At 31.3% G+C, this 14,831-nt stretch overlaps 1 protein-coding gene across 3 annotated transcripts in view; it reads right to left on the bottom strand.

The window, feature by feature from the left end:
- LOC111043981 overlaps positions 1-14,831 on the bottom strand; it is a 44,251-nt gene that overhangs the window by 12,944 nt on the left and 16,476 nt on the right. The window contains exons 2-9 of one of the 3 annotated variants that reach the window (XM_039442245.1): positions 13,219-13,307; positions 11,672-11,714; positions 10,573-10,686; positions 9,012-9,194; positions 6,341-6,425; positions 3,493-3,631; positions 1,760-1,816; positions 1,431-1,500 (exon numbers count right to left, since the gene is read on the bottom strand). In XM_039442245.1, the coding sequence (XP_039298179.1) occupies positions 1,431-1,500; positions 1,760-1,816; positions 3,493-3,631; positions 6,341-6,425; positions 9,012-9,194; positions 10,573-10,686; positions 11,672-11,714; positions 13,219-13,299 (772 nt within the window). In that variant the 5' untranslated portion in view covers positions 13,300-13,307. Of the gene's footprint in view, positions 1-1,430; positions 1,501-1,759; positions 1,817-3,492; positions 3,632-6,340; positions 6,426-9,011; positions 9,195-10,572; positions 10,687-11,671; positions 11,715-11,828; positions 11,941-13,218; positions 13,308-14,831 lie in introns of all 3 variants that reach the window. The other 2 variants (XM_039442246.1, XM_022329030.2) reach the window with 2 other exon arrangements.

Raw genomic sequence — 14,831 nt, 5'->3', positions numbered from 1 at the left:
CAATCCAATTCTATTGGTGTTTATATAGAATAACTATCTCATAGGTGAGTTGCAGAATTATTGCAACCCTATTTCCATTTCATTCTTACAGGTGTTGCCAGTGTTCCGCAAGGGTCTGTTAAAAGCACAAGTAGATTGGATATTGTTTCATTGTTTCATGCTGATATTATAAGTATTTACAGCAGTAATAATTTACAATAGAATAATATTTAATTGGGTTTTTTTCATATGTAAACTGTTTGTTTCAATTATGATTGATTGATTAATGAAATTAAAAATCTGGTGTGGTACACTCACACAACTTACCTTGCTCACTGAACTATAAGCCTCATTCTCAAACGAGAATAATTTAGGGGAATAGCATAATGACAATTGGCGGCAACATATTTGCAACTACGATCAGACTACTGTATATGTGTATATATAATTATTGTTTTCAGAGTACTTTTCCCTTTGTGTAAATTGTGAAATTCGATGATTTTTTTAAAGTCGTCAAAACAGCTGTTCTACAGATGAAATATCTTGACTATGACTGTGTACTTTTTATAAACTGCTCTACCTACCTACCTACCACATGCACGAGATGGAGGTTACAAAGTCCATTTCTCAAGGATGGGATGGACCCCCATTAGTTTCCCAGGAAAAAGACTCATGCCAATTGATATATCTGATAAATAGCTATACAGGGTATGAATTTGAAAAAAATCGTTAGAGCCGTTTTTGAGAAAATCGTGAAAAACATCGATTTTTGGTAACTGCCATTTTTCTCAAGAATATTACGGAGCTCCTGCAATTTTCCCAGAAATGAGACTCATATGTCAATTGATAGGGCTTATAAATAGCTATCCATGGTATGAAATTGAAGAAAATCGTTAGAGCCGTTTTCGAGAAAACCGTGAAAAACGTGGTTTTTTAGTAATTATCCGCCATTTTTTCCGCCATCTTGAATTGAATTTTATTGAATTTCTTATTGTCGGATCCACATGGTATAAAGACCTTAAGTTTAAAATTTCAAGTCAATCGGTTAATTAGGAATGGAGTTATCGTGTTCACAGACATACACACATACACACACACATATACACACACACAGACCAACTCCCAAAAATCATGTTTTTTGAACTCAGTGGGACTTGAAACGTATAGAAAACTTGAAATTAGGGTACCTTAATTTTTTTTGGAAAGCAATACTTTCCTTACCTATGGTAATAGGGCAAGGAAAGTAAAAAATAGGCCTATAACTATCCTCGGTAAATTTAAGAATCTTTATGCTAAATTTCATGCTAATCAGTTCACTAGTTCAGACGTGATGATGTGTCAAACATGTATTAAGCTTCTCGTTCATGTATAAACCAATTTTTTCCTTTATAATATAGTATAGATCTATACTAGAGAGTGGATTATTGTAACCAGAAATGTAATCAACTAACCTGAAAGATAAGTTGCATTCGTACCAAAAATGCAACACTCATTTTCCATGCAACTGTTCTCCGGATACACCTGTACAAAAAATCAGGTATGTGAGTAAATATGTGTGAAGCTGTGCACCAGGTTATTGAAAAATTTCTATATCTGAGCTTTTCGATTTGAATACTATCAAGTAACTAAAATGAAATACATTTTCAAGGAAGAGCGTTTTTATTATTTTTTTAGCATATTGGCACCTTAAATATTATAATAAATAATTCCAGTTCTTATAAAAAAGTAGCTATGCTTAAAGTACATTCAATATTATTTATTATTGAAATGCTAAACTTACTCTCACACAATAGTAACCTGGCTGCCTGTTCTCGATTTTGAAAACATTTTTATCATCCTGAAAAACAGTTAAAATATTAAATTTAATATGAAAATATATAAATAAAATATAATAATAAATATAATATTAATATATAAATTTAATATTAAACTAATTTGGCGTGTTGCCAATTGCAACACGTAATGAGATATTTGATTAGAGGAAGGGTGAAATGCTCGTTCAATTTAAACTACCAATTTGAACATTGCATTAAGAATCAAAACTAAAGTGCATCAAGTTGTGGAAGGTTAATTTTTATAATACTGTTGCAAAAACTTACTTGAAAAACAAGTTTATAAAAACAATATCAAAACTTGTAGTACTCTTTTATTAAAAACTTTAAAATATTTTAAAGAACAGTTTCGACCATTGGTCATTTTCAAGTTAAAATGTGAAAAATAAACAGTTGATACTAGATTATATAAACATATGATTAATTTATTTCTTATTCATTATTTTTGGTTGAAGTTATTTAATTTTAATCATATTTACATTTAATTTTATCAAAAATAGGATTATTTGAGTCAAATTAAATTATTCTTATTTAATTTTGCAGTTTTATAGATATAAAAGTCTTCTTTTACATTCATTTTATTACTTTTATTACCAAAGCTTAATATTTTCATATTAGAATTTATATCGATATAACTATGATTAGTTTCAATTAAATGTTCAGCCAACGCCGATTTTTTAGTAGTATTTTTTATTTTAAAGCCTGAATATGTTCATTGAACCTTTTTGAAACTAGTCGTTAAAATATTTTAAAGTTTTTAATAAAAGGGTACTACAAGTTTTTTATTGTTTCCATTAATTTGAATAAAGTAGCCCATATAATTGGAGTGATTTTTTGAAAAACAAGATAATCATAAAACATGTTTCGCATGTGTTTTCATAATACTTTTGGACGAATGTTAACTGTTTAATCAAAATAGAATACTGTATATTTAATGGTTCATAGTCTATATATACTTATCTTCAAATTATTGTATTCAACAAACGCTAATAATAATTTATATAGTGTCGAGGTCTAATTTATAATGGCAGTGGATAGGAAAGATAATGTTGCCGATTCTCTGCATTGTCACTGCCTTCTATAGAGGATAGCTGATACCAGTATATATGATGTATTTTAACCGTTCATTCTTGTTTAAAATAATCAATTATATTTTATTCGTCAAGACAATATATTTTTTGAATGATTAGGCCTAAATAATGAATTTCCATAATTAAGAATACATATTCTGTTAATTAATTATATTCTAAATTGTTGAAAATGATCTGGAAACGTTGCGGAGGTAGAAAAGGATAGCGCTATCTGCTTTGGTAGACAATAATATTAAAGCAACACCAATGTTAGTCAAATTTTTGCCATTATAACGTGGACCTCACAACTTGATATGTTTTACATGTGACTATATACTTTGTAATATATAAGTGTGATTCATCAGATTTATCATTTATTTTGAGATCAAAAGCTTTCAACAATATTGATTATTTTTCAATCTCAATAATGCGAAAACATTAGATTGAAAACTATAGATTATTCATCAACTTGTCTTTGCTCTGTAATATTTATTATGATTTGCGTTCTACATTAGATATCGAACTATGTCATCAATCAATTTTATGGAGTAAAAATTCTACTAAAGGATAATTCTTCTGTTCAAAGTAGAATATAGCAGATAGAACGTTACCTTATACCAATGGAATCTATCAATCGCCACATCACAATGATTTGGTTTTCCAGAGCAGTCAACAACACACATGCCTTGCATGAGTTCAATAGTCAAGTTCATAGAAACTGTTATATTCATTGTGAGTAGCAATGTATCGCTGCAACAAATTACAATAATTTTAAAGTTAACAGTACGGTACCTACAGCAACAAAGAATTAGACAATATTTCAATTAAAATCCTAATAGGATTTAATTTAATTTTAAATTGAATACAGGTGCATAGTGCATCAACACAACAAGCTACACATTTTAAAGTGATTTTTCACACAAAATGTTTAATAATAAATAAATAACAAATAGTGTTAAATATTTAACACTACTGTATAGCAGCATATCACTATAACTTGAACTAGTTTCAAATTGAAATAGAGGTGCATCAAGCTATATTCATACTCACAGTGATTTTTCACACAAAGTGTCTAATACTGAATATTGACAAATATAGTGTCAACTATTTAACACTAATTTTCAACACTAAATATTGCCAGTGAAGAGTGCGTTAACAGGCAACCTAAATTTTTGGCCAAATTTCGATTTCGGTCACATTTGAAACTTCCTTTAGGCCCTTGTATGGATCTTTCAGCTTATATGTTTTAATTTATGAAATTTAGGATTTCTCCCAATAATTGCTTCCATAACCCAATAATTATACAATGATACATTAAAAAATAATATAAAAATATCCCTTCAATTTCAAGCATTTTTGAGTTTGCTATTGATAATGAGGATTGGTTTTTGTAGTTCACCCAAATTGCAATTAATCGAGTCGCTCTCTTGCATTACTTTTGTAGAACGAAGTAAGTTGTTCAACACTCTTAGCTGACTTATATGGTAGGGAAGAAGAGCATCAGTTTTTTACATATACTGCATTCAATATAAAAACTTATAGTACCCTGCTTTTATTAAAAACTTTAAAATATTTTAACGACCAGTTTCGACCATAGGTCATTTTCAAGTTAAAATTTAACTTGGTCGAAACTCGTCGTTAAAATATTTTAAAGTTTCTAATAAAAGGGTACTACAAGTTTTTATATTGAATGCAGTATATGTAAAAAAATCTGGTGTGGTACACTCACACAACTTTCCTTGCTCATTGATCTATAAGCCTCATTCTTAAAAGAGGATAATTTCGGGGAATAACATTATGCCGATTGGCGGCTAAATAATTAAAACTATGATTATACTATTGTTATTGTTTTCAAAGTAGGCTACATTTTCCTTTGTTTGAATTATGAAATTTTAGGATTTTTTAAAAGTTGTCAAAACAGCTTTTCTACAAATAAAATATCGACATGTGTTCTTTTGAATAAACTGCTGCTCTACCTACCTACCTCACGCACGAGAAGGAGGTTACAAAGTAAATTTCTCAGGGATGGGGTGGACCCCCTGTTAGTTTCCCAGGGAGGAAACTCATGCCAGTTAATAGAGCTGATAAATAACTATACAGGGTATGAATTTGAAAAAAATCGGTCGTCATTTTTGAGAAATGCATGAAAAACATGGTTCTTTAGTAATTATCTGCCATTTTTCTCAAGAATATTACGGAGCTCCTGCAATTTTCCCAGAAATGAGACTCATGTCAGTTGATAGGGCTTATGAATAGCTATCTATGGTATGAATTTGAAGAAAATCGTTGGAGCCGTTTTCGAGAAAACCGTGAGAAACATGGTTTTTTAGTCATTATCTGCCATTTTTCTCAAGAATATTACGGAGCTCCTGAAATTTCCCGAGAAATGGGTTTCATGTCAGTTGATAGGGCTTATAAATTGCTATCCATGGTATAAATTTGAAGAATATCGTTAGAGCCGTTTTGAGAAAACCGTGAAAAATATAGTTTTTTAGCCATTATTCGCAATTTTTTCCGCAATTTTGAATTTAATATTATTGAATTTCTTATTGTCGGATCCTCATGGTATAAGGACCTTAAGTTTGAAATTTCAAGTCAATCGGTTAATTAGGAATGGAGTTATCGTGTTCACAGACCAACACCCAAAAATCATGTTTTTGGACTCAGGGGACCTTGAAACGTATAGAAAACATGAAATTAGGGTACCTTAAATTTTTTTGGAAAGCAATACTTTCCTTACCTATGGTAATAGGGCGAGGAAAGTAAAAAAGTATTGCTGTTCTTCCCTATCATATAAGCCAGCTGAGAGTGTTGAACAACTAACTTCGTTCTACAAAAGTAATGCAAGAGAGCGACTCGATTAAATGCGATGTAATTTTCAAGTTAAAATGCATTTTAACTTGAAAATGACCTTTGAAACTAGTCGTTAAAATATTTCAAAGTTTTTAATAAAAGGGCACTACATGTTTTTATATTGTTTTTATTAATTTGAATAAAGTAGCCCATATAAGTTAAGTGATTTTATGCATTCAATATTTATTTGGTTAGATAATCAATATATATGGCCCTAAAATGGATATTTGTTGCATATATAAATGAAAAAAATTGACTTATATGTCACATAATACATACTATACACGCGACTTCTGGCTTTTAATAAATATTTTTTTCAAACTCTTCATCACTCAATAGCCAGTAATAAGCTTGAATAGCGAGGGTTTATTTAAATTAAATATTTTTCTGATATCTTATAGACTATTGGACGATCACAACTCTGCACTGTAAAGGTTCGGTCTACTAGTAACGCAATTATGCAGCGGTTTTGAGCCTTATATCGATGCTACTGCTAGAGTAGCAACAGTCTCGAAAGACGCAAGACTGTGGCAAAATTGTGTCTAGAATACCGCATCTCTGGCAGTGAGAGATACTAAAATCTATGCGCAATTTTCGGATACCGACTGCAGTGCATGCGACTGGAGAGCCAGGAAAGCGTAGGAAAGATTAGAACATACTTCTGAATGCATGCTTTCTTTGCACAGAACATCTGCAAAAAAGAAAGCAGAAGCTTGTGAAATCAGTGACAAACATAAGATTTACAAAGAATAGGTCCAAGGAATATTGAACATAAGGGACTCAGAATATGTATTGACGCAGAGAGATACCTCAGAAGTTGATACATTATTATAAATTTTCCGAATGTAAATTGAGGGAGAAATATTCTAAAATATAAAAAAAATCCTAGAAGTAACTAGAGTTTCAAACTCTCGATGGACTGAGGATTGAAAGCAATTATCGAAAATTAAAAAATATATAGCACCAAGAACGCGGTATTGCCAAATTAAAGGTAGATTGTAGATATCACTCAATTCATTTACTGCTTTCAGAGACATGATATACCATAAGTTTATTATTTTTAAATGTATATGGTTACAGACTATAGAAACGTAGAAAATGCGTTCATATTACAGAAAGATCAGAAACGAGATATCTCTTTTCTTTTCTGTGATATGGTGTTCTAAGGACAGCCAGAGTTGTGCAACTAGGGAAACCTGATGGATTTTCTGAATGCGTCATAATATCTGTTTCCTCTGGTAACAATGTACTTATAAATTATCACTTAAGACACATATAAGATGAAAAAATAACACTAATTCAGTTACAGTTTTTCAAGTTGGTTACCGGTACCATATGGATGATCAGGATATGTTGACACTGTTTTGGAATTTTTATAAATCTTATTGAAAAAAGAAATACTTCAGCTTTTTTATTAATATCATTAGTACTGTATAAAATATGCCAGAGTAAAAATAATATGCATAGGTACTTTTCTGAGAACAACTAGCGTATTTTTCTGAGAACAACTCGCAAGTTTTATATTGGAGAATGTTTCTGATATCGTCTGAAATTGTATCTTGTAAAGTGTATTGTCTTGTATTCTCGAACTGAAATTAACTGCAGTATAGTTTTCCTGAATTATTGATAATAATGACTCTTTTTCAGTTCAAGAAGCCTCATACTTGATTGACAACACAATCTTCCGTGGTACCTAGCGAAGCGTTTTTCAAAGTTGTCTTGATTTTAGCCATGTTATTAGTTTGAGACTTCCCTCAATGTTAATACTATAAATCTCAACGGAATCTTAATGCAACAAATCCTTTTCCATGCTATTTGTACCGATATATTGAATTCCTTTGCATTACAATTATCAATTTTTTTTCAAACTACCATATTTCATGTAGTAGATAGTAATAACTACACTTTTTTCTAGAATTTCAAATAATTATTACCTTGTGATGAGTTATCTCCATCAACTCTTACTATCATTTCTTACAAACTGATCACTAGTTGCACACTGTACGTTCAACTATTTTCAACTGTAGTGCAACTAGTTGACTGAAGAACGGTGGGAGGCCTTTCACAACAAAACGTTGAAACATGACGACGATTAGTCGTTTAGGATTCTGTATAGGTTCACCTGCCCAGTATTATATGCAGAAATATGAGTTTTATAATAAAATTGAGCATATATATATCACGCCAATTATTTAACAACAAATTATTTATTTATTTTCTTGTAAAACTGTTGTTAATTGGTGAATAAAATTTTATTTTGATTTGATATAAATCTCCCCACATGTCAGCTAATGATTGGTGACATTTTTTATAGTATTTCTGTAGAGGATAAAACATAAACTGAGCAAGAAAAGCAAAAGATGTGATTTATTATTGTGGTAGCTAAAACGTATAATGTGCAACTAGTACAACAACAAGGTGCATTCGATTTCAGAATCAATTCTTATTGGCAGACATTATACAAAAGTGTTGCTGGCAAATTATTCACAGATTAAGAAGAATTAAATGATAAGATCAACAATCCATTTACTTCCCATACAGTGAATTCATTCATCTCATTTATTGACAACATATATAAGATTGATTCAACGAATTGAATGTGATGCGTTCAATACTGATGAATGTACCCAACTCATACAATTCGAAAAATTAATCTCGAAGGACAGTTTTGTTGAAGAAGTAAGTTTACTCAGAATCAAACAAGTGCATATAGATCACATGGTGGTAATTCTTTGCAATTCTAGGTTTAACTATCGTGTTGGGGAATACACAACATATAATACACTTATGCTCAAGAAACAAAGAACCATGGTGATACTAATAACAACTAATAACTTATACCCCAACACATATAATTTATAGTGGCGTGTATTTATTCATTGAATTATCTTTGCCTATTGAGAAATCATTCAATGCATAAAACATCATTGTTTTAATTGTTATAGTATTCTAATTTGTAATGTAATTGTTTTTGATGAATAAATTTGCTTTGATTTATTTGATATCCAATATAAGTGCATAGATGAGTGATTTATATTGAAATTATTGAACAAATTTAAAAATGATTTCATATTGAATAAAACTGAATGAGTGATGTATTGAAATGGATTCAATTGTACATCAGCATCATCAATATGTTTATATTTTACATGATGCAAGAAATATAATTTTTCACGGTAAGCATACACTGTACTTCCGATAATTTCCTCTCTCCAAGTCTGATAATGGAACGTGAAATGAGTATTTCAATGAATCAATACATGAACAGTTAACCTACCTGTTTCCTGTCTGAGTATTTTTAAAATGAGGTGAGAAAAATTATCAGATACGGGTAAAAAATATATTTGGACGGTTCCTTTAGGTGGAGGCACTTGGTTTGAGACGGAGTCGGAACAATCCATCGACTGGAGGATCCAGATCGATTCCACTTCTGCATCAACATGCACCAATATCTCCCACACTGTAAACAAACAATTCTATAGTCGGTGGTATTATTTTTCTCATTGCAAATTGCTTCATTTATTAATAGAGTATTTCAATAGGGCTTGGTTTCAGTTGGCCTTCTAGAGATGCACTAAGAACGGATTTAAAAGAAATTCCAAAGTCTGCGTTTTCTTATATTTTTCGATACCAAATTGAGAGAAAATTTGGTACACAGGCTCAGTTGAGGTATAAAAATGTTGTATTGAACGATTTATATGCAATGGCAAAATAACGCCTAAGATCCTAATATTAAAAATCGGCGGTTTTTGAGCGTTTTTCCTGCGTTTCTAGGCCTTCTCAAGAACCAATTGAAAGATCATGTTCAAATTTTATACAGAAGTTCAGCGAGGGTCGAGAAAATTTGTCTTGAGAGGACTTTGGAATTGCGCCAAAGATACGCCCTAGATAGGCCGTTTTACTGCGTTTTCCTAGATTTTTTCCTACGTTTTCTCAAAACTTTCAAGAACCAATTGAGAGAAAATGTCCAAATTTGGTATGGAAGTTGAGCTAGTTTCTAGTATTTTTGTCTTGAGAAAACTTCACAATTACGCCAAAGATACGCCCGATGTAGGCGCTTTTTTCAAGCTTTCTTCAGCGTTTTTTCTGCGTTTTCTCATATCTTTCAAAACCTAATTCACAAATGATGTTAGAATTTGGTAAACAGGTTCATATGAGGTGTTCGGATGTTGTATTGTTGAGTTTTCCACATCATTCCTATTTCAAAGAACTATTAGACTGAAATACATTAATTAATCTCATATCTTAACCATGTCTCTTATTAAGAAATAACTGCATATTTACTGATTCTGATAAAAATTTAGACTTTTGCATCCCTGCGCTACACATAATTCAAATAAAACTGGTGATTGAATCGTGCCTGAAAGTCTCTTTTTACTTTTTGGGGGAAAGAAGCAAGCTCAAATGAAATATGCAGGCGAGCGAAGCAAGCCTATTGATCCTATTTGTAGATGATCCAGCAGGGGGCCCAGGCTTGACATATAAGGCGAGCGAGGCGAGCCTGCCGGCTAGTTATCTCATATGTTCCAAAATCAACAACACATGTATTTGAACTATCCACAGTGAATGACGTTGAAAAGTGAATAATAAAATTAGTATAATCATTCTGAAATGGTGACAAAACTCAACTGTTTGTAATAAAGTAGTCTATTTTAATATTTTTTTGTGACTGAAAATGGTAATTTATTTTGACACTTAAAATGGCATGAGTGTTCGAAACTATGTTTATGTGAATTTTTTAAAAAGGATAATTGTAACTTTTATAATAATCTACTGTTTGATAGGAAATAATGGTTCAAATATTAGTCTGATTTAGAAAATAAGTTTTTGAAGATTACCACTTTCTGTGTGGGAAGAAAATGCGATAGATGCATTGATGTAGCCTTCAGTCATATTCACATATTTTCGGTCCAAGACAAACACTGAAGACGGAATAAATTGCACTTCGTCATCTGGAATACAAATTCAAATTAATTTATTTTCCATAAAGGTAATTAAAAATTGATAAAATAAATATTAAGTATCAATTACAATATAATAGCACTACTGGCAAAGAAAAACTTGTGCGCCTCGCTTCAACTTAATTGAACAAAATAATACATATTCTTAATGTAGTACTATACCGAATGACCCAATTTTAAACAGTTATATTTATTTTAAGAAATGGTGCACACAAACCAATTTTACATCAAATTACTCACAGAAGTGTCAAGTTTATGATGATGTATTTAAAGTGTTCTATGTGCCCTCCTTTTGAGGCTCGGACGACATCTAGACGGTAGCCAAATTCATCCCAGACTGTTCGCAAGATGTCTTCTCGGACTGTAGCTACTGCATCAGTTATCCTGGGTCTGAGCTCCTCAATATCGAGTGCTAAGAGAGGAATAACGTTAAATATCGTGTTTATGTTCCTCCCTTAGCACTTGAAATTGAGGAGCTAAAAACCAGGATAACTGATGCAGTAGCTACAGTCCGAGAAGACATCTTGGGAACAGTCTGGGTTGAATTTGGAATTTGGCTACCGTCTAGATGTCGTCCGAGCCACAAAATGAGGGCACATAGAACACTTATAATAAATCATCATAAACTCGATACTTCTGTGAGTAATTTTATGTAAAATTGGTTTGTGTGCACCATTTCTTAAAATAAATATAATTGTTTAAAATTGGGTCATTCTTTTTGAAACACCCGGTATTATTCTACACAAATTCAGATTTTTCAACTTTTTTATGCTGATGCATTCTTCTATAATATACCGTAATTTCTTATTGTCAAAATTGTATTTTTATATGTGAACATCTTATATAGGCATACATCATTTACCGGTATTGTAATGTTTCAGATTTATTAATAATTTTCATTCGAACTTCAGAGAAAATGTTATTTTTTCACTGATGAACTCATATTAATGAATTGTTATCTATTAATTATACTTACCATCATCTATTTCTGTGATGATACACGAAGAAGTCTCGTTAGTCTGAAGCATGAAAAATATGACAAAGCGGTTGAGTTAAAACGAATTTCATACTATTTTAGAAAGCACTGATATTTTGTATCAAGTAGGTACTATAAAAGCAAACTAAAGATTTACCATTGTTTGCTAGCCTTGAATGTTCACGCTATGGACAAAGTGCCTTGCAGTATTTCTTCAGCAAATATGAAGATGCTTGAGGCACAAAGTCAAGGTTCAATCCAACATATCTCTGCAAGAATATTGAGCTCATTCATTGGTAATGAAAACACACAATTTTTTGACATTATTGACTCAAAAATAATAAATAAACTAATTTGACAATCTTTTCAAACCACTTTTCAATGCTGGGCTTATTTGGTCAGCCTAGAAAATATTGGACATGCATTTGGAAAATTAGTAGACAGAGAGGATGAGAATGGAGAAATTGTTGAGCCACTCGAAAACACAGTATTTTTTATTCATATAATAAATGCATAATTAAAATGATGGGGAGATAAAAACCTTGTGCTATTTCTCTCCAAAATTTAGATAAGGTTACACATAGAGTCTTATTTATCTCTTCTCTGTATAGGGCTACTTGTAATATAAATATAAAGAAAAATAAAAATCTCAGTACCCTTTTAGCTGTTTTATAGCTATGGTGAATGTGATATTTTCGAGCTCAAAATTTAAGTGTTTTTATTCTTTATTTTGTGAATTTATAGTTTGTTTCATGTTTTTAAGAAACTTTTATTATTAATCCATCCAAATTTAAAATTGTTTGTTTTATTCTAATTTATATTTTAGATTGTGATTTGGTGTAGAAATTTGAATGGACATAACCTATAATATTTGGACAATTAAAATCTAAATTAGGAAATTAAAGAAGTTTTAGGCAATAGCCTGTTTTTTCTTTTCCGATTCTTGTATTTTTTTCTAACCTTATAAATAAATAAACATGTTTCGGACATTTATGCCATTTTCAAGTGATATGAAGAAGTCCGAAATAAAATATAGCATAAATGTCCGAAACATGTTGTGATAAAATATTTCAAAAAGTGTACTGAGATTTTTATTTTTATTTTTATTTATATTTATATTACAAGTACTGAGATTTTTATTTTCTTTATATTTATATTACAAGTATTGAGATTTTTTATTTTTATTTATATTCAGGTTGAGTCTTGTTGTTGTTCACTTCACAAAATTTTCAGTCCTTAATTATTATTTTCAAATAAGCTTCGCATTCACTGTGTGGTGTAGAGTGATACTTATAAGAGCACAGCAGTGATCTTGAGTGAATATGTCAGATTAACTATATGTATATATGTAAAACATAACAATATTAGGTATTCAATCAATTTTCATTTCATATTGAGTTATATTATTTTATTCAATAGTTAGTATTCAGATGTGGAAGTTCTGGTGAAAACCATTATACTTATTACTAGAACACATAATATTATATAAGAAAAATCTGCCCTTCAAGTAGATTGCAGTTGAAAAATTAAATAGATTAAATACTCACCTCTATGGAGCAATAGGGAGTGTAAGATTGAGCTACTTTCAACACGGCCAATAAGAATGATAGAGCAGCATACACTGCCATTACAAATTCTGAAAATAAATTGGAATATTTCTATTAATGTACTGCTGCTGGTGATATATTGTGATATCTATCCATAATGAAAACAATGGGATGTTGTCGAAAATATAACTTAAATTGGAGTTTTAGTTTCTAAGGAAAATGAGGGGGTTGTAACTCAAATATTTTAAATGTTAACACCCATTGTGTGGTACATCATTTTTAAGGCCTTTCTGAAACAATAAAAATGTTCTATTATACTTTTACCCAAAATGGCGGCTCATTGAAGCTTTAATTTTAAAGGAATAATAATTGATAAAGTTCAATCAGCCGACATTTTGGATAAAAGTATCATAGAACATTTTTATTGATGCCATCTTTCTTGTTTTAGAAAAGCCTCTAAAATGATGTAACACACAATGGGTGTTTACATTTTAAATATTCGAGTTACAACCCCTCAGTCAACCCCTTATGAGGGGTTGAGATTCAGTTGTACGTCAAAAGGTAGAGTAATTGACCGATAACTTATCCTGAAAGTTACAGTTATATCGACAACAGTCTCCATCTTATTGAAGGGTTCCCATACATATGACTCACTCATCTGAATATTATGTTGTGTCATAATATTATGTAATATTTGGTTATTGTGGTCATTGGAATTGCATTACTTTATTTGATTCTTACCATCAGGATATTAAGCAGAGAAAAGCCGGGTACTCAATCTCTTAAGTGATTTAGGGAACGTATGTAGAGGAATCATGAAATCATATTACTGAATATCCCTTACTATATGCATGCAATGTTTTCCACTATTGAATGCACTATTGATTCCATGCAATAACGCATGCAATTAATAACATAGTATTGTCTCTCAACCTTTCTCTGCTTTCAACTCGGGCTGACCTGTTGCCAGTATGTCTTGTAAAAGACTAGCTTTTGATGCTAGCATTTCTGATATCTTGCCGACACGACATACAGATAGGATTTACTCTGATGGACAGTATAAGAGGAGGCTGTGGTTTTATTACTGCGCGAGGTCTACTGTCTACAGAACTACTAGTCTTTTAGTACAGTATATTACTAATTTTTAACCATTTTATTAAAATTTAGAGAGGAAAAGTGAAGGATCTGGTGGAGGACAGGGAGAAGAGGAAGGAGGAGGAGAAGAGGAAGGAGGAGGAGAAAGAGGAGAAGATGGAGGATGAGGAGGTGGTAAAAGAGGACCAGGTGAGAGTAGTGGCGAGGAGACAGAGAAAAATAATAAAACTGAGGAAAATAGCAGAATTGAAAACTCCTATTACCAAAAAATCTTTGCAGACCTTATAATAAGTTATTAGTAATGTAACCCGCCCCAGATGGGGGTAGAAGATCTCTAACTATTTTACTAGTTAGTACTGTGAACAGTAGACCTCGCGCAGTTATAAACCACAGCCTCTTCTTATACTATCCATCAGAGTAAATCCTGTCTGTATGTCGTGTCGGCAAGATATCGGTGTGGAAACGGCTAATGGCTGTTGGGGTTGGTGTATCAAAGTTTGTATGAAAGTTTTTATGAG

The sequence above is a fragment of the Nilaparvata lugens genome, chromosome X (genome assembly GCF_014356525.2).
Source record: "Nilaparvata lugens isolate BPH chromosome X, ASM1435652v1, whole genome shotgun sequence".
NCBI lineage: Eukaryota > Metazoa > Arthropoda > Insecta > Hemiptera > Delphacidae > Nilaparvata > Nilaparvata lugens.
Note: the sequence above shows the minus strand (reverse complement) of the source record. Positions and strands in the feature narration are given on the sequence as shown.